General features: G+C 43.9%; 1 protein-coding gene across 2 annotated transcripts in view; it reads left to right on the top strand.

Annotated features, from left to right (window-relative positions):
- Positions 1-19248, top strand: part of LOC306917712 (dystrophin-like) — a 45081-nt gene that overhangs the window by 12835 nt on the left and 12998 nt on the right. For both annotated transcript variants that reach the window (XM_079530615.1, XM_079530616.1), the window contains exons 7-11: positions 2898-3009; positions 7984-8120; positions 9254-9292; positions 10643-10708; positions 14273-14338. In XM_079530615.1, coding sequence (XP_079386741.1) covers positions 2898-3009; positions 7984-8120; positions 9254-9292; positions 10643-10708; positions 14273-14338 — 420 coding nt within the window. The remainder of the gene's footprint in view (positions 1-2897; positions 3010-7983; positions 8121-9253; positions 9293-10642; positions 10709-14272; positions 14339-19248) is intronic.

Here is a 19248-nt window from a genome sequence, read left to right as displayed (position 1 = left end):
ATTCGTGAAAATGCAGCACAAATCTTTGAATATATATTCTTTCAGAGCAAACTTTTTTTTTTTAATTTCGACGTCAGGCCTAAATGGGTTAAGTATTATTATAAAACTGCCAGTAATTTCTTGGTATATTTCAGTTCTTTGTCAAATCTGCCCTGTGCTCTTTTATTTACGAAGCCTGAAAGGCAAACGGAAATGTAATTTCTATTCATAACGTTCCAATTTCCAGTTGCCAAAAACACAATGAAATTGTTAATTGGCAATTATCTGTGAGCTTGTAGATGGCCTATGTCCGTCGGTCATCGTTGTCTTGTGGTGGACATTTTTGTCAAAATGAACCCATTCTGGGCAGGAACCCCTTTTGGTGTTAGCATTATGTTATGCTTTAGCTATTGAAAAATAGCAGATCTACAAGCTCATAGAGCGCCACCGAGTGGCGCGCTACGAGCTTGTAGATCTGCTATTTTTGAAAAATCGAAGAACCACTGACATAGAAACATAGCTTTTTCAGAAAACTGTCAGGATGTAGAAGACAATCTGATCTCAGGTCAAAATGGGTTAAAGTTTTGCCACACGGACAAACAAAGACCAGGAACACATAAAGAGTTAGCCCTGAATGACCGTAACAGGCCTGTAACTTGTGACAGTGTACAAATATGGAACAACGTCACAGTTATGTGATCCTCAAAAATCAAACGTTTGAGAATCACTAGTACTAGTGGACATATAATGGACATATAATGTGCCATCGTGGCCACAGAACATAAGTGTCATACATATCTTGAATAACACCCGGAGTAATTGGGTCTTATGATCAAAATCACACCCGTGTGAACTGAGTGGTGCAACTCCCCTCGTTCCAATTTGTATCGTTCCAATTTCAGTTCCTGTTGGTTCTCTGTATTGTTCCAATTTGTATCGTTCCAATTTCAGTTCCTATTGGTTCTCTGTATCGTTACAATTTGTATCGTTACAATTTCTTCTCTGTATCGTTACAATTTCAGTTAACCTATTGGTTCTAACACTATCTCTCTCTCTGTTTCTGGTACAACAGCGCCACTTTTGCCCCTACTGGTACTCTAAACATAGTCACATAGTCCCATAGTCCCATAGTGACATTGCTGTTCCTTGGAGTGGTTGCACCACTCAAAAATAGGAACATTATAAATGGCGTGTAAAACAGAAAATCTAAAATGTGCCACGGACAAGGCCATAACATTAAAATAAAGGTTATGGCACAACACGAGAGATAACACAAATCTCTTTGTCCTTGACATGGAAAAGTTTGAATATCACTGTCCTAGAATGCAGACTTTGGCGATGAGCCGTGCGACTCGCTAGTGTGCTATTGTGTTGTGGATGGTGTGGTTTTTTTATATATTCCTAAGGGGTAAGTAGCCAAACATAGACACTGCCGCGTCAGGATATTTCCAGTGCAGCTACAATGGAAACACCTTTTTCTGGGGGGGACCATCTAAAAAACTGTTTTCTGTGTCAGCCCGCTAATAATAATAAAAAATAGGTTTTTTAAGTGACGTTCAAAAAAACTCCTACAGGCACTAAACCACGTCGGTTTTTTACACTCAATAGCGGTGTTAATTTTGTTGACTATAAGAATGAGACTAAGAGACTGAATATATGTCGTTTAGTCGACTAAGACTATACTAAGACTAAGCAATTTCAGATGACTAAAATAAGACGTGTGTTAATCAACTAAATCAGTTTGCTGACAAAACACTGCTCAAATAGTAACACAGTGACTTAGACAAATCAGTGGTAAGAAAGCTCCTGCCAATGATACTAATTATGGCTCAGTTTTATTTAGTGTAGCACAGTATATATATATATATATATATAACCATAACTCAGAGTGTAAAAATGGAACCAAATGGAGCCTTTTGGGTCCATTTGGTTCCATTTGTACACACCCATAAGCAGTGAGCCAATTTACCAGAATAGAACCGAGCCTTCATTTCTGTCATTGGTAAAAACCCGCGAAGGAAGTATAGAGAAAGGAAGCGGACCTTCCAATATGGCTGATGTGTGTGTAGAGCCTATTTACAGCTAGGCGTCTGTCAGCGGGGAATGAATGTCCTCCTGGTGGGGGCTCCTCTCTCCTCACATGTCAGTGGGGAATGAATGTCCTCCTGGTGGGGGCTCCTCTCTCCTCACATGTCAGTGGGGAATGAATGTCCTCCTGGTGGGGGCTCCTCTCTCCTCACATGTCAGTGGGGAATGAATGCCCTCCTGGTGGGGGCTCCTCTCTCCTCACATGTCAGTGGGGAATGAATGTCCTCCTGGTGGGGGCTCCTCTCTCCTCACATGTCAGTGGGGAATGAATGCCCTCCTGGTGGGGGCTCCTCTCTCCTCACATGTCAGGCCAGTAGGGTACATACATACATGCAACAGCAGAGGCTACCGGTGGGAGAAATGAATTGGCACAATCAATCAAATTGCAGAGAAAATGATAGAATGAATTGAATTTGACATTTGCACAAGTGCATAGGAAGGTCAGCAACTGGTTCAGTCCACCCGACGTGCCCACACGTCATAGGCAATCCCATCGACGGGTTGCAATGACGTGTGTAGTGTGCACACGTCCTAGCGCATCTTCAATGATATCAAACGGGGTGGGGGAAACATGCAATCCTAGAATATATAAGTACTACATGGTCTACCTAAAAACGGCTTTTATAATTCCGTTCATCTATTGTGATTCCGTGTAAAAATAAATAAATTGGCTTCTCTAAATTTAAAACGGAAGAAAACGGTTGAAGCATGTTATTCTGAATCGGATCGTCAACCAGATTTGAAATTTTTAATATCTGAGTTTCTGTTCACTCTTTCATCTTGTCTCTCTCTCTCTCTCTCTCTCTCTGTGTGTTTCTCTGCGTTCTCAGGTATCGGAGTCTCAAACACTTCAACTACGACATCTGCCAAAGCTGCTTCTTCTCGGGCCGCGTCGCCAAGGGCCACAAGATGCAGTACCCCATGGTGGAGTACTGCACCCCGGTACGCCATGTTACCAATTCCACTGTCCTTTCACTGTCCTTTCATTGTCCTTTCATTGTCCTTTAACTGTCCTTTCACTGTCCTTTCACCATGGTGGAACACTGCACCCTGGAACGTCACCACCATGTTGCACTTTTCTCTCTCTAAAAAAATAAACCTAACCAGGATGTATCATGGCATCGCTGTCGGGGCAGCGAATAGGCCTATCTCACAGCCCGCTTTCCACGCCCACTTCCGGTAGATAGTGGTGTCATTTAACATTAGCATTTACATGTTTTTTTCTCTGGAGAATCTAAGTACATTTTCTAATGTAAAAATGTGACAGACCAATATTATTATGAAGCAAACAAGATGGTAAATCAGCTCGAACAGATAGAACAAACCTTACCTTGAGAAAACAAAAGTTGTAGACTTCTTAAATAACCTCTGTTAACATGTAGTGTCTATGGAGTGACGTCATGCTATCACCACTAGCCCCGAAAGGGGGCGTAAAAAGGGGGCGGGGAAATTCTGTGAGATAGGCTTATCACTGCACTTGACAGCATCACAAGTAGCAGATCCACAATGAGCTTGTAGATCTGCCCAACCTGTGGACCGTTTGTTTGAGGGGAAAAAAGTATCGGAGGATGACAACTCATAGGTTTCTATTTGTTCAAGGATTTGATCTGAGGAAGACTATACTGGGGTGTGTGGGTGTGTGTGTGTGTGTGGGTGTGGGTGTGTGTGTGTGGGTGTGGGTGTGGGGGTGTGTGTGTGTGTGTGTATCCACCCATCTGTAGAACAAGGCTGTCTTTGTCTTGCCTGGACTTTCTCTCTCGCTCGCTCTCTCTCTCTCTTTCTCCTTGCCTCACTTTTGTCCTTTTCTCGTCCCCTTTACCCTCCTTTACCTCTTGTAACATTCCCACCTTAAACAGGCAGTCTCTCTCTGTCTCTGTCTCTGTCTCTCTCTCTCTCTCTCTCTCTCTCTCTCTCTCTCTCTCTCTCTCTCTCTCTCTCTCTGTGCCTATCTCTCTCGCTCTTATTCTATATTCTCTATAGCATTCCCTGTCCCTCTACCCGTTTGCCCCCTTTCCATTATGTATTTCTCTCACTCCCCCCCCCCTCTCTCTCTCTCTCCCTCTCCCCCCCCTATCCATCGTATGTCTCTCCACCTCCACCCCCCTTTATTTTTCTTTCTCCCTTATCTCCAGCTCTGTCTCTCTCTTTCTCTCAATCTGTGAACTCTCTCTCCCTCTCTCTTTATCTCTCTCTCTCTCTCCCGCTTTCTCGCTCACTCTCGCCGCCCTTTCCCGCTCTCTCACCCTCTCTCTCTCTCGCTCTTCCACTTTTCCACAGAGAGCCCAGCATAATGACATGAATGGAAACAAAAGCCACCTCCTCTGCATGTGTTTCCTTTAACGCAGCGTCTCTGTCGGAGTGGAAACCTCACATGTCCCTAAACCCTTTATCCTTTTCAGGATTCAAATTCAAAAGCATTCGAAAGTAGCTAAATTCGCAAAGCTGGAAACGTGTAGGTATATATTATATGGATATAAGAGGTTTCTGACCCAACATGGCAACGATATCGTGTTGCCATGTTGCCGCTCCGGCGTGGACAAAAGGCATCGGCGTCTACCGTTATGCCGCGTTGCGTGACAGGCTGCTGTCGTCGGTTAGATTCAGTACATTTACAACTGTATAGCCTGCCCTAAATTATGCGTTAATTTCACAAAATATAGGCACGAGACATGGACTGACTGAATGTGGCAGAACCGAGTCACACCGAGCGATTTCCTTCGCCGAGCAACATAAAGGCTTTTTATTCTTCATATGAATAAGTAGAGCATGCTGAAGTTGCATAACCCACTCGTTTGTTGTTCAAAATAAACATAATTTGGAAGGTTACAATGCACACTCTCACACACACACACACACACACACATTGAGATGACAGCTGTTGGTGTTGGTAGATTTCATACATTTACAATGACCGCCATCATTTCTCCATAATACAAAGACTACAAAGGGCGTATGTATTGTTTATTATTACTATTCCCGTAGGGTGATTTATTTAAATATGTTGTTGTTGTTGCCACTGTAAGGTCAGCACTGGCTCGTGCCTCGGCCGTTCTCTGTCGCGCCGATCTCTACACCGACAAGTGTTTATGCATCTGAAGGGCGCACACCAGAATTTAGATTGTGAGCTCTGATGTTAAGTCATGATGATGCGACGAGCAGAGCATTGCAGTGATGTAAATAGGTTTTCAATGTAATGGGTCCCGGGATGCACAGGTGGTCATTCAAATGAGTCCCAAAAAATTCTTATGAGTCCCAAAAAAAATCACACCTGTGTGAAGTGAGTGGTGCAACTCCGTGAGGGGGTTCGTGGGGGGGGGGGAGTTTCAGACCCCCAGGAATGCGCCCAGGGGGCCGGGCCGGTTCCGGCGTGCTGTGCCGCGTCCGAAACGGTTGAGAAATGACAGTTACCGTGTGGCGGTCCCTCTACTGTACCCTCTACTGTACTGTACTGTCACTGTGATGTATTGGCACCCCCCGAAAGCATAGCGTTAGGTTGCGCACAGATGGTGAAAAACAACCATGCTATTTTTGTGCTCATACCCAGACACAGACATAGCTCCGTAAGGGAGTGGTTGCACCACTCAAAAATAATAATAAAACATTTTTTATAAAAAAAAAATATATATAAAAATATCAAATAGGCCTATACAGTATATCTTTTTATGTAGGCTAGTAGTATTAGCAAGCACAACTCAGTAAGAAATACTAATAGTGGGCAACAGTGGATTTAACATAGCTTAATATACCAACCAAAAGTTGCAGTTGCAATTATTGTACTTAGCCAAAATGCAAATAGGTTTGCCATTGTGGATGTAAAATATTTTTTTTGGAAAAGTGGAACTTAGAAGTCACTTGAGTCCCTGTCTACAGGGAAGAATGGCAGCTGCAAAAAAGACAGATTCACAAGCTCTCAACGCGTCGCGTCAGCGCCTGTCTCTGCAGCGCCGTTTACAACGTGTTGAGAGCTTGTAGATCAACGTGAACGAACCCTGACACCAGCGCTGCAAAAACAAACGCGTTGAGAACCCGCAGATGCGCCCATCTCTGCAGCGCCGTTTGCAGCGCGTTGAGAGCTTGTAGATCTGTCTGTTTTTGCAGCGCTGGTGTCAGGATTCGTTCACGTTACAGGCGGACATGAAGTGAAGTTCAATCAGTGCGTCGAATCAGCAGCAGCAACAAGCTAATAGCCAACACCACCAGTCTGTTAGCATAGCTTGTTGCTAACGATTTGTCACGCCGTCTTTTTCTTTTCTCTCTTTTATTATTTTTCCCCCCGACTTCACGGGTCGCGCATTGGGTTGTGATGAGACCCGATGTTGCAGCCTGTGTGTGACCGAAAGAGTGCTAGACTTTCACGTAGAACAGTGTGTGACCGAAAGAGTGCTAGACTTCCACGTAGAACAGTGTGTGACCGAGAGAGTGCCATAGTCTTCAGTGCAGCCAGGAGTTGCGTCCACAGGATGCAGAGGCTTTTGGTTTATTGCGTCCCATAAGTATAAAGTGCGTTTTGGGACGCAAACCGCACCCTATTTACATCACTGCATTGTTTTGGGGTCTGCCGGATATTGACCTAGGCCTGTCACAATTATTACATAATTGTCTAATCGCAATTATTGTCTCCACCAGGCCGAAGGCATGGGGAGAGAGTATGTTTTGCACTCCGTCCGTCCGTGTGTCCGTCCGTCCGTCCGTGTGTCCGTGTGTCCGTCTGTGAACAGCTAATCTCCGGCACTGTTAACCCGGTCGATGCCACATTTTGCACACACACTCCCTGGATGCCAACGATGAACCTCTGCCCCAAAATTTCCAGAACGGCCTGTTATAGCGCCACCAGGAGGCCGCTTTGTGCAAAACAAGTTTTTGGACAGTACACCTACAGATTTTGTCCAAACATCACGCAAATTGGTACACAGTCTCTCTAGAGCCATTCAACCAAACGGGTCTTTCAGATTTCTCAGACTCCATCCTGATTGGCTAAGATTGGCTTCCAAAGTTCGCAGGAGTGTTCAGTTTCAAACAAAATGCTGCAAATCATGAACACATCGTGTAAATTTGGGTCGCGTTGTAAGCTTGTAGATTAGCTATTTCTGCCATTTTGTTGAGTGGTGCAACCACTCCCTCCGTCGGTTTGCCTGTCTACTTCCTGATTGGTTAGTAATTTCTGCAGGGTTTTTTTTTTTCGGATCAATGACAAAGCTTCTAGGAAAGTCTTTGAATGCAGATTGTGGCCCCTAGATGTGTCACAGAGACTATGTTTTTTTTGGGAGCGTTTTACCCATTGCTGGCTGTCTGAATACCAAAATATAATATGAGATATTATTGCTTATAGCTACTTTAAGATACTAGACCGGTGCCCGGCTGTAGAGCACCAAGTCGGTAACGATAGAAGTTGGAGATTCATGCCCCACCCGGCTACGCAATACCCGTTGTACCCGTGTCAGAGTACATCTGTCTGTGTCCCTTTTATGCCCATATAAGGAGAATGTCAGGGAGGGACTAGTGGGACTAGTGGAGCCCGGCCCGGCCACAAAACGGCCTGGCCAATCAGCAGCAGCTAGAAGCTGCTGCTAGAAGCTGCTGCTGATTGGCCAGGCCGTTTTGTGGCCGGGCATCAAGTCTGCCTGAGAGTTCCCCCTCTCAGGCAGACTTGAGTTCCCCCCTCCTGCTCCCAGGGAGCAGGAGGGGGGAACCCAGTGTACTCTCTGCTGTCCCATCTGGCGGAGTCAGGTTAACCTTGCATGGCTTCCGCCGCAATCGGTGTATGAATGTGTGTGTATGAATGGGTGAATGTAATGCACAATCTATGTAAAGCGCCTTGGATAAAGGCGCTATATAAATGCACCATTTACCATTTTATGCAGTTGCAATTGAGACTTTTTAATAAATGTTTTAATAATGTCTCTGTCTGTCCCTCAGACCACATCAGGAGAGGACGTCCGAGACTTTGCCAAGGTGCTGAAGAACAAGTTCAGGACAAAGCGTTACTTTGCCAAACATCCTCGCATGGGCTACCTGCCTGTCCAGACCATCCTGGAGGGAGACAACATGGAGACGTGAGAGAGAGCGCACGCACGCAGACACACACACACACACACACACACACACACACACCCCCCCACACACATGTGAATTAAACCTCTTTTATACACACCCCATGGGGGTTTCTCATGTCAGCTGTGTGTGAGAGAGAGAGCTAGCTTGTCCTTGTTTGACCCTCTTCTGCAGATATGCTGCCTGCCCAACCTGTAATTATTGTGTCTTTACTTTACACACTGTTAGAAATGCACAAATGCGCTAATTCCATGAGCGTGTGTGTGTGTGTGTGTGTGTGTGTGTGTGTGTGTGTGTGTGTGTGTGTGTGTGTGTGTGTGTGTGTGTGTGTGTGTGTGTGTGTGTGTGTGTGTGTGTGTGTGTGTGTGTGTGTGTGTGTGTGTGTGTGTGTGTGTGTGTGTGTGTGTGTGTGTGTGTGTGTGTGTGTGTGTGTGTGTGTGTGTGTGTGTGTGTGTGTGTGTGCGCACAATGATTCTCTATATTATTGTAATTATTTCTATTAATATTGTCTCTGTCAGGCAGAAACCTCTTATCTCCATATTCAAACTTTTAGGTTTCTTCTTCTTCGTAAATTAACGCACTACTTGATCACACGACGGCATCACACACAAGGATAAAAAAGTATCAGATCTGCAAGCTCGAAACGGTTTGAGCTTGTAGATCTGCTGTGTGTGTTTGTGTGTGTGTGTGCGCCACATAGAGCTATAAAGGATAGAGACAGTGGAAGTTGCCCAGTGGCGTTTTGAAGCACCCGGAAGACTTCCCGAAGTATAATTATAACTCAATGGCTCGAGCGAGCGGAAGTTTAGCCTAGCCTAGCCCCGGACCTCCATTTTGAGGTCCGGAGGCTTACGCACGTGACGTCATGAACGTCCGTCCACCTCCATGAAAGTGCTGCAATTCCTCATTTCGCCAGTAGGGCGTAGTGGCATCTTCAACGTTGGGATAGCCTTACTGGGGGCTTGGTGTGCGCGTGCGTGTGTGTGTGTGCACACAATGACACATCTTCTGCTGCATTGTCAACCGGCCAGCGTTGTTGTATGCCACACTACATCTCCCATCATGCTTTGCTGTGTCGTCCTCCTTCCCACTTCCTGTGTCACCAAACCATCTCCAACATTTTTTTGTCTTGCAGTCCTGTCACACTGATCAACTTCTGGCCCGTAGACCATGCGTGAGTACCTGGCTCACACACACACACACACACACACACACACACACACACACACACACACACACACACACACACACACACACACACACACACCCACACACACACCCACACACACACACACGCTTGTATTACTATATTTGTGAGAATATCAAGATTTACCCCCCTTGTGGGTACTGCATAAAACACACAGACATTGACTGAATTATAGTATGATGATCAGCCTAAAATAGATGCTGTATTTATTTTTATGTATAAATCGGGTACAAATCAAACCCTAGAGCTTATCCTCTTTAAGTGCCTAGATCTGACCCTAACTCCTCTTTTGAGGTTAGGAAAATTGTCCCAACATTTGGTCTTCACAATTATAGTAATATAAAAGTACACACACACACACACACACACACACACACACACACACACACACACACACATGCGCACTCACCACACACACACATGCGCACTCACCACACACACACACACACACACACACACACACACACACACACACACACACACACACACACACACACACACACACACACACACACACACACTCTCTCTCATGTGATTGCTGGCACTCATCATGTGACCATTTTGTGTGTGTGTGTATGAGAGTGTTGCTTACTGCTAGTGAATCCCAACACTGTGCACATGTTCATTAGGGATTTGAACCTGCAACCTGGGCTGCTAAATAAAGACTTTATATGTAAAATGGATCTTTTAGATGATTGTAGACTTTGAGTCACAGGCAGCTTGGGTGCTTTGTAGACCTACTGAGCCACGACTACAATCAGAATACCAGTGATGGAAGATAAGTACTCGGATGTTCTCTCTGCTCTGCTGCAAGTAAAAAGCCTGCGTTCAAGGTTTGACTTCAGTAGAAATACAAAAGCATTACTAAGCCGATTGCAACGGGTGGTGAGCGTGTGGATCGGTTATTTTACGTACGCGACACTGGCGTACGATGAACTCATAACTAAGTATGTTTCCTACAATGTATCAGAGGTGTAGTGAAGATGTGGAGCGACTAAACATGCCGGAACCATTTCGTGGAAATGCTTCTCTATCACCAGTGGCTCTCCGTAGTTCACACAGCTCCACCGTGTTGCAATGTGTGGTGTGCCTTTTGTATCCACGTGACGTTGCTACCGATATTATTTTGGTCAGATTTAATGAATGCTCTCCCTCTGTCTCTCTCTTTCTGTCTCTCTCTCTCTCTCTCTCTGTGTGTGTGTGTGCGTCTCTCTCTCTCTCTCTCTCTGTGTGTGCGTCTCTCTCTCTCTCTCTCCCTCCCTCTCCCTCCGTATATCTCCTTGTCTCGTCACCCATGATCTTTCTGCGGTCAACCAGGCCTGGCTCCTCTCCCCAGCTCTCCCACGATGACACACACACCAGGATTGAACACTACGCGAGCCGGTAAGCCTTCCCCACAAACCCCCTAGAAGAAGCGCATAATGTCCACACATAATGGTATTTCCTCAGTGTTCTACGGCTATATCTTATGGGTCCGTTTGCACATTTGTTTTAATATATATATATATTTTTTTTAACAGCCTGTAATGATGTACAGCGCACTGTTCTCATACTGATGCAATATAGCAGATGTACAAGCTTGCAACGCTGTGAGCTTGTACATCTACATCTGCTAGTTTTGAGAACCATAAAACCACTGTTGTAAATCCTGTTAAGTTTTCTTAACGTATGTTGCCTAAGGCCTGACTCACACCTTTACAGACTGATGTATAGCTGATGCATGAGACTTATTTACTGATGCAAGCTCGCAATGCATTTCCAATGGGAGTCACATGGTTTGACACAACATTTGTGTTGTATGAGGGGGTGGGGGGCAGTCAAACACAGCCGAAAGCCGTACAACACAAATGTGTCAAACCATGTGACTTCCATTGGAAATGCATTGGGGCAAGATGTAAACAAACCCTTTCTTTACATCTAGCATGCATCAATGTTGTATGCTAGATGTAAAGGTGTGAGTCAGGCCTAAGTGTGTTGGAAATGATGATCAGTGCATGGACGGTGGCGAAGACGTTTACATTCTAAGCGTTTTAGTCGCAGCGCTTAAGCCCAATCGTATCACTGTTGGTTAAAGGGACATTTCACCACTGGAAGAAACTGCAGTCACTCAATGTTAAAGGAGAATTCCATGCTAGAATGCTTTCTTACCTTTCTTTGTAGTCGTTACGTCCCCACCAAAGAGGTCCAGGTGTTTTTTTGTGCAAAAACTCCTTATTGGCTATTTCCCCTACCATAAACCCTCAATGAATTGCATTGAATTGAATGGGGCTATGGGGTGTTGTGCTAATTCGCTTATTTCCATCAAAATAAGTAGTAAAGTGTGCCGCTTGGGATATTATTTACATTATGAAGAGAGGATATATACAAAGAACATTTTGAGCGATGGAAATGAGCGAATTAGCACAACACCCCATAGCCCCATTCAATTCCCATTCAATGCAATTCATTGAGGGCTTATGGTAGGGCAAATAGCCAATAAGGAGCTTTTGCACAAAATAACACCTGGACCTCTTTGGTGGGGACGTAACAACTACAAAGAAAGGTAAGAAAGCCTTTTAGTATGGAATTCTCCTTTAATAGTATTTGTAGGAGTTAACAGTAGCACAATTTGCAACCTATGAAAAATAATGAAGTCTGGAGTGTTTGACTGGATTGCTGAATTCCTACAATGCCCATAATGCTTCAGTGCACTTCCCCTCCTTGTGGAGAGGGGGGAGGCTGCGTGTGACTTTGTAGTCCAGGAAGGAAGTGAGACCATGTTCATGACACGTTTTTGGTCATGAACGAATTAATCATAACTATAATATATTAAAAAAAAAACATATTACACAAATTAAAACACCAAGAAAGTGTTTCTTGTGTCCAAAACATAATTAAAATAGGAGCGTTCTGCTGAAACGCTTAACCCATTCTGGACGGGAACCCCTTTTGGTGTTTTAACTAAGCATTATGTTATACTTTAGCCATTGGAAAAATAGCAGATCTACAAGCTCATAGCTTGTAGGTCTGCTATTTTTGAAAAACCGTAAAAATGCGACACAAATTCAGAAGACTTTTTTTTTTTTTTGACGTCGGGCCTAAATGGGTTAACATGCAATGTCAATTGTCTTGTAATGTGGATAATTCGTCTTGAAGCCTAATCTTCAGGGGAACTCTTGGCATGTTTCTCTGCACCACGCATCTGTCATCATACAGTGGAGCTAAGCGGAGACAATGTCACCTAATGGTGTTGAGGTGAACAGAGAGCTAATTTGCTAAAAAAGGTTTGGCGATTAGCTTAAAACCCGCACACAGTCAAATCCCGGGTGTTCGTTGACATCTAGAGAGTGTCTCAGAGTTTTTTAACCCAATTTGGGCAGGAACCCCTTTTGGTGTTTTAAGTGTAATGTTATACTTTAGCTATTGAAAAATAGCAGGTCTGCTATTTTTGAAAAGTCGTGAAAATGTGGCGCAAATCTTTGAATATATATTTCAGAGCGAACATTTTTAACTAAAATATTGGCTTCTGGGGGGTCCCTGGAACTACACATTTTGAGATGGGGGTCCGTGGCCCAATAGAGATAATTCTGGGGGTCTTTGACATGAAAAAGGTTGAGCACCACTGACATAGAAACATGGGTTTTTCAGATTTTTTTTTTAAAGATTTAGAAGCCTTTTTTTTATCGACCTCAGTCCAAAATGGGTTAAGTAACATTCTGGGTTTAACTGGTGCAGTTTTTTTGTTGCCGTGCAACAAAGTGCAGAAAACCTTGGGAGAGAACAAGATGCAGTCTATTCAATTGGTCAGCCCTGTAGCAGTGTTACCAGATTTTAAAGCAACCTGGTCTATGAAAGCGAGCCCACAAGAAGCGACAGCTATTTGACAATATCCGATCCAAGCTCACAACTGCTTTTTTCTGCTTTTTTAAATGTATATAATCTTGTGTAAAATGTATAAAATGTGAAATATTTGGATGATTTTTATTTTTTTAAACATTCTCCCAACACAAATCCCTAGCCCAAAAAATGTCCAGAATGGGAGGGGGTTAGGGACAAATACATACATGTCATGAAAACATTTTGACCACCACTGGTTTAAATAATAAAACAAATAAGCAACTACACTTTAGAAACGACATCACAGAAAATCAAGCCCAAAGTCGCTTATAATAAGCGGACATGGCAACACAGTGGTCTTGGAATTCCTCTGTGGGAGGAGTCAGTCCCCCGTGAGGTCTGACCCAAGACTTTTTGTTTACCACCAGAGTTTTACTGTTGCCATGGTGATACTCTCTTTCTCTCTCTCTCTCTCTCTCTCACACACACAGGCACACGCGTGTCTTTAGTAGTTCAGGATTCTATGTGCTTTTGCTGTGGCATGAAACCACTGTAGGCGACACATACATGCCTATACATATACCAGTGCCCTGGGTGGGGGAGACGTTATGCTTGAAGAAAGGGGGATTAACTTGTAGGCTTCTAATCTGCCCATGAATGTTAGAATGGTCGGTTCAAAGCAAATAGTATATTAGTTTCTGGCTATGAGAGTAGACGTACGTGTGTTTTCAAATGGGTCTCTCCATTCTGACCTCGTGCTCCTGTCTTTCTCATATTGTCTAAAAAAAAAAAGAGAGAGGGAGAGAAATTCTATTCCACAAACCCTGTTGTTTTCAGCAGTGGGCTGGTTGATTTCCTTGCAGGCCCTTGACCCAGTTTGGGGCGGGAACCCCTTTTGGTGTTTCAAACATTGTTATAATTTAGCTATTGAAAAATAGCAGATCTACTATGCTATGACCTTGTAGATCTGCTATTTTTGAAAAATCGTTAAAATGTGCCTCAAATCTTTCCGAAGATTGTCATGATTTAGAAGATTTTTTTTTTTTTAATTTCGACGTCAGGCCTAAATGGGTTAAGGGACTGACCGACCGACTGACCGCTCTGCTCTGCTCTTGTTTCTCCCCTCCGCAGGCTAGCCGAAATGGAGAACCGTAATGGCTCTTATCTCAATGACAGTATCTCACCCAATGAGAGCATGTGAGAACCAGCTTTATTTTCCGTTTTAGTTTGTTCATTTTGTTTGTCTGTTGGTTTGCTTGTTGGTTTTCACAACACCTTGCCTACTACTTGCCGATTGGGCCAGCTGTGTGCATTGGCGCCGCCGACCCCTCCTCCTCACAGTTCCCTCTTCAATTCCTATTGGCTGAATTGTTAACTAGGTAGTGGGGGGGGGTCTTTCACATGCACATACAGTCTTATATCATTGTATTCCCTTTGCAAATGCCCACGGATATTGCGAGTTGTAACAATGTCCAGTATTGCACTGTAATATTGGCACTGACGTTCAGTATCCTGGTCGTTGTAATGGGGATATATGATGGAGACAAACTCAAAATGTTAGTAAGGACGTTGAGTGAGAGAATATAGATTATTCTTTTATCTTTATTCTTTGAACTCCTCTTTGGCTTTTCCACGACTATAAGTGATATAGAGTTTCATACATTTAAAGTGTGAGAAGATATATTTTAATTTTTAACATCTATTAAAATGGTATTCCGTTTCTGCTTTCCCTTATGTAGCAGTGTTGATTTTGACCGCAAATTTTGATTTAGATGTCACATTTTAGTCATCTGAAATGTTTCAGTTGACTACATTTCTTAAGATTTTAGTCAACTAAATGATGCCAACCTTGGTGGCATCGTAATGGCTGATTTGACACTTTTTTTGCATGCTGAAAATAGCCGGTCTGAGCTTGTAGATCTGCTATTTTGAGAGTGCAACACCCGAGCACAACCAAACATAAAACGACTTACTTGTCTTTTAGTTCTACTGGATCTCTTCTCCACTAGTCCCTAACATTTACGTCTAGTTTTGACTTGTTGACGAAATTGTCAACATATTTCTCAACATAGTCTTAATTTTCGTCAGTGAAAAAAGGTAGCTAGGCGACGAACATTTCTCCACCATAGTTTTTTAGTCAACGAAATCAACACTGTTATGTAGTTCTATTGTATTGCATTGTAACATACAGACAGACAGTATATTATTTATATTTCAAAGCCTTTCAAGACCTCCTTTCATGCATGATATTTGTTCTGTGTTTATCATTTGTATCCTTTGTGCCTTTATTTCTTTCCGTTTGCATATTCATCATGCAGAACAGAGAGAGAGAGAGAATCTCAGACACACAGATATTGCAAATCTAAATATCTTAATCTAAATTCCAATCTAATAGCAATTGCTTGGACATTACTCTTCTCCATTTCGCTGACCGTCTGCTTAAGATGTTAAAAGTGCTGCTGTTGTCTAGAAACTAGCGATGTAAGTAAGTAGCCTTGCCGAGCCATGAGGCCCATAGGGCAGGAGCCTATCTCCTGTTTCTGTAGCGTGAGGCAGCTTGATGTACAAGTACACACCCTGGACATGACGCTAGTATGTCGCAGGGACTTATCCCCAATCCAACCCTTGATGCTGAGTGTCAAGCAGGGAGGCACTGGGTCCCATTTTTAGAGTCTTTGGTAAACTAGCGATGTACCCATACCATTTCTTCCCTGCGCAATACCGATTCCGATAACTTGCGTATCGGTCGATACCGAGTACCAATTTGATAGCGGTATGTAAAAAAAAAAAAAAAACTACTCTCGGTCAGTGGTTCAGGAACTTCCGAGGTTCAGGGTTCCTTGGAATTCGCTCGCAGTCTGCTGTCACTGACCCAAACACTGTAGGGTTTGGGTCTGAAATTCCTGCCTCGGATTTTTCGGGAGGTATCGTTCCAGACTATAGAGCATTTGGACACTGTGGAATTGAATAGTTGTCTGGCTACGCGAGACTACTTGCAACGCAACACGTCGTAAACGATGACGTCAAATTCAGTGAGTGGGAACGAGAAGAATATGTAAAGATGTGAGTAGTAAAGCATTACTCATCCCTGTTATAGAGCGTCGCAGTCCCGCCTCCTACCAGGGACCAGGAAATGAATCACAATGCATTTTTCCCATAGACATTTCAAAAAGTATTTATTTAAAGACCTTTTAAGCGTTGTACGAAGCCAACTCGAGTCGTGACAAATCATGACAACACACACAATATGAGAAAATGAGCTTGTAGATCTGCTATTTTTCAATAGCTAAATTATAACATAATGTTTAAAACATCAAAAGGGGTTCCCGCCCAGAATGGGTTAACCCATTTAGACCTGAGGCCCAGTCTACACAAGTCTTCTAAATCATGACAGTTTTCTGAAAACCCCATGTTTCTATATCGGTGGTTCTCAAACTATTTCATGTCAAGGACCCCCACACATATCTGTAATTGGCCGCAGACCCCCATCTCAAAATATGTTGTTCCAGGGACAATGTCGGGCAATCTTAATAAATAGGAAGGTATCCAAGTCATTTGGAGTGGTCTCCCTGTGTGTTATGGGGGGGAAAGATACAAACACACCAGGCCGAGCTAAACCCCATCTTTTTTTATATATTCTTGCTGTCGGGCAGAAACCTTAACTCAGTTTTTTATTTTTGTAAAAAAAAAAAAAAACCCGTAAATTAATCCTCATACTGCAGCGTCACACGAGAGCATCAAAAGTAGCAGTAATCCTGGTCTCTAAACTGCCTCCCCCTGGCCAGCCGGGGAGCCTGATGGAGGGGAAAGGAACTGGTTGGAATCAGGAACCAGGGAAACTCCCCCCTGTCAGGTGTAAAGGAGCAACTTGGACACTCAGGCATGAAGGAAGCATGAGTTCAAGTCCGTTGCTCTCCCCATGTCCCCCATATATGGGGACTAGGTTGGCGAAGGGTGTGTAGAGCCCAGGATCACATTAGATAATTGACACAGGGGTGAAAAATGCATGCGTTACAAAATCGTGGGATAAAATATATATAAAAAAAAAAGTAGCAGATCTGCACGCTCGAAACGCGCTAATTTGAGCTTGTAGATCCGCTACTTTTACCACAAGTCTACAGTCTACACAATTAGACAATGTAGAACAATTGTTATTTTCATCAACACAACTGTTATCTCTCCTATGGTACCACATCAATAGAGCGTGGAAAGTGAGGACAAAATCCTATCCAACGACAACAAAATACTCTTTTGGTCTGCGAGACTAAATCTCATCAAAAGGCGATCCGTACTCCGTGGCTCAAATGCCAAATAAATACTGGGCCTTGATATGAAATCCGTTGAAAACCACTGCTATAAGGCCTCACTCAGACCTTTACTGCATTGCTGTATGCTTGTTGGATGAATGTTGTGTAGTGTCATGGCCGCCCCAATGCATTTCCAATGGGAGTCACATGGTTTTACACAACATTTGTGTTGTATGAGGGGGAGGGGCGCAGTCGAAACACAGCCGAAAGCCATACAACAGCTTGTAGTCCAAAATGTGGACTACAAACCATGTGACTTCCATTGGAAATGCATTGGGGCGGCCATGACACTACACAACATTCATCCAACAAGCATACAGCAATGCAGTAAAGGTCTGAGTGAGGCCTAAGAAATCCACAGAGCGCTAAGTTGCGGCGTCCTCATTGCCACCTGACACCGCAGCTACGATTGCCGCTCTGTGGATTCGTCTATACTAGTACAAAGTGGTACACAGAGCCATAGACGTAGAAAGGTAGACACACCTTTTGGCTCTGGGGCATCTGTATCTCGGGCGCCATCTTACAGGGAAGGAGGCCACGGAAGCTTCCGCGTGCGTCACAGAGAGGACGTTCGGTATAGGCCAATCAGAGGCGGGTCTTAGTCACTTGAGTGTCAGTGTCCCTTCCGCACTTCCGCTTGACTTCCTCCTTACCCGTGCGTCCATGCGATACAGGGTCAATCCAATTTACACAACTTTTGCCAGGGAATTCTTCAAAAAATAAAAGCACTAGAGTGCCAGCAGATATGTCAGATTTTACTCTGAGAAGCTCCGCCTTCCGCAAACGGGAGGCATAAATCTTCCGTTCTTATACCTCACGCTGTTCACATCTAAAGTCTCTCTAGTAGCGTTTTATATTCCAAACGAGATGCTTCCTGGAGTCAGAAATGAAGACGGAACATTGCGCTTTTGGTTCAAAACCACGGGGAGCGCCCTAGATTTAGAGTTATGAGCCCTAAGGACGCCTATACGCACCCCCCCAAGGCAGCCCGTGGTTTTGATTCCCAGGCAGCCAATGAGCTATCTATCTTTTAATATTTTTCATAGGCAGAAAATTGTCTCCTACATGGGCGCGGTCACTGCTGGTAGATCAAGAGGATTTAAGAGACGCTTGCGGGTCTCCTAAATAAGTGGTTCTCAAAGTGGGGTCCGGGGACCCTTTGAGGTACCATGAGGCGATTCCATGGGTTCCCCAGCAAAATCGAAATCGGACTGTGATGCCAATTTTGGTGCAAGCTCCGTTATGATTGATAGTCGTGAACCAAATGGACCCTTGCAGGTCTGTAACTCCGAGAGTGTATATGTGGGGTCCCTGCAATACAATAAATGTTTGACATTAAGTTGTCTAGTCTCTGTTTCCAATTGGTTATTGTGGTAACTTCCAACGTGTGATGGACGTTGGTTCGTCTGGTTATTCTCTCTCTTCCTCTGGGAATTACTGCCCCATATTTGTGTATTTGTGTGTGTGTGTGTGTGTGTGTGTGTGTGTGTGTGTGTGTGTGTGTGTGTGTGTGTGTGTGTGTGTGTGTGTGTGTGTGTGTGTGTGTGTGTGTGTGTGTGTGTGTGTGTGTGTGTGTGTGTGTGTGTGTGTGTGTGTGTGTGTGTGTGTGTGTGTGTGTGTGTGTGTGTGTGTGTGTGTGTGTGGTATTTCATTCTATGTACACGTGTTGTGCATGTACTGTATATGTGGTGTGTGTGCGCATGTCTATTACTATACTTGCGAGGGCCTTATGCACCCAAAATTATAGTCGAATTTGAGGGCAATTTTCAATTCTCCAGGTTTATAGGGTGTTACAGGGCA

The sequence above is a fragment of the Electrona antarctica genome (assembly GCF_951216825.1).
Source record: "Electrona antarctica genome assembly, contig: SUPER_24_unloc_2, whole genome shotgun sequence".
Classification (NCBI taxonomy): domain Eukaryota; kingdom Metazoa; phylum Chordata; class Actinopteri; order Myctophiformes; family Myctophidae; genus Electrona; species Electrona antarctica.
This window is presented reverse-complemented; position numbering and strand designations above follow the sequence as displayed.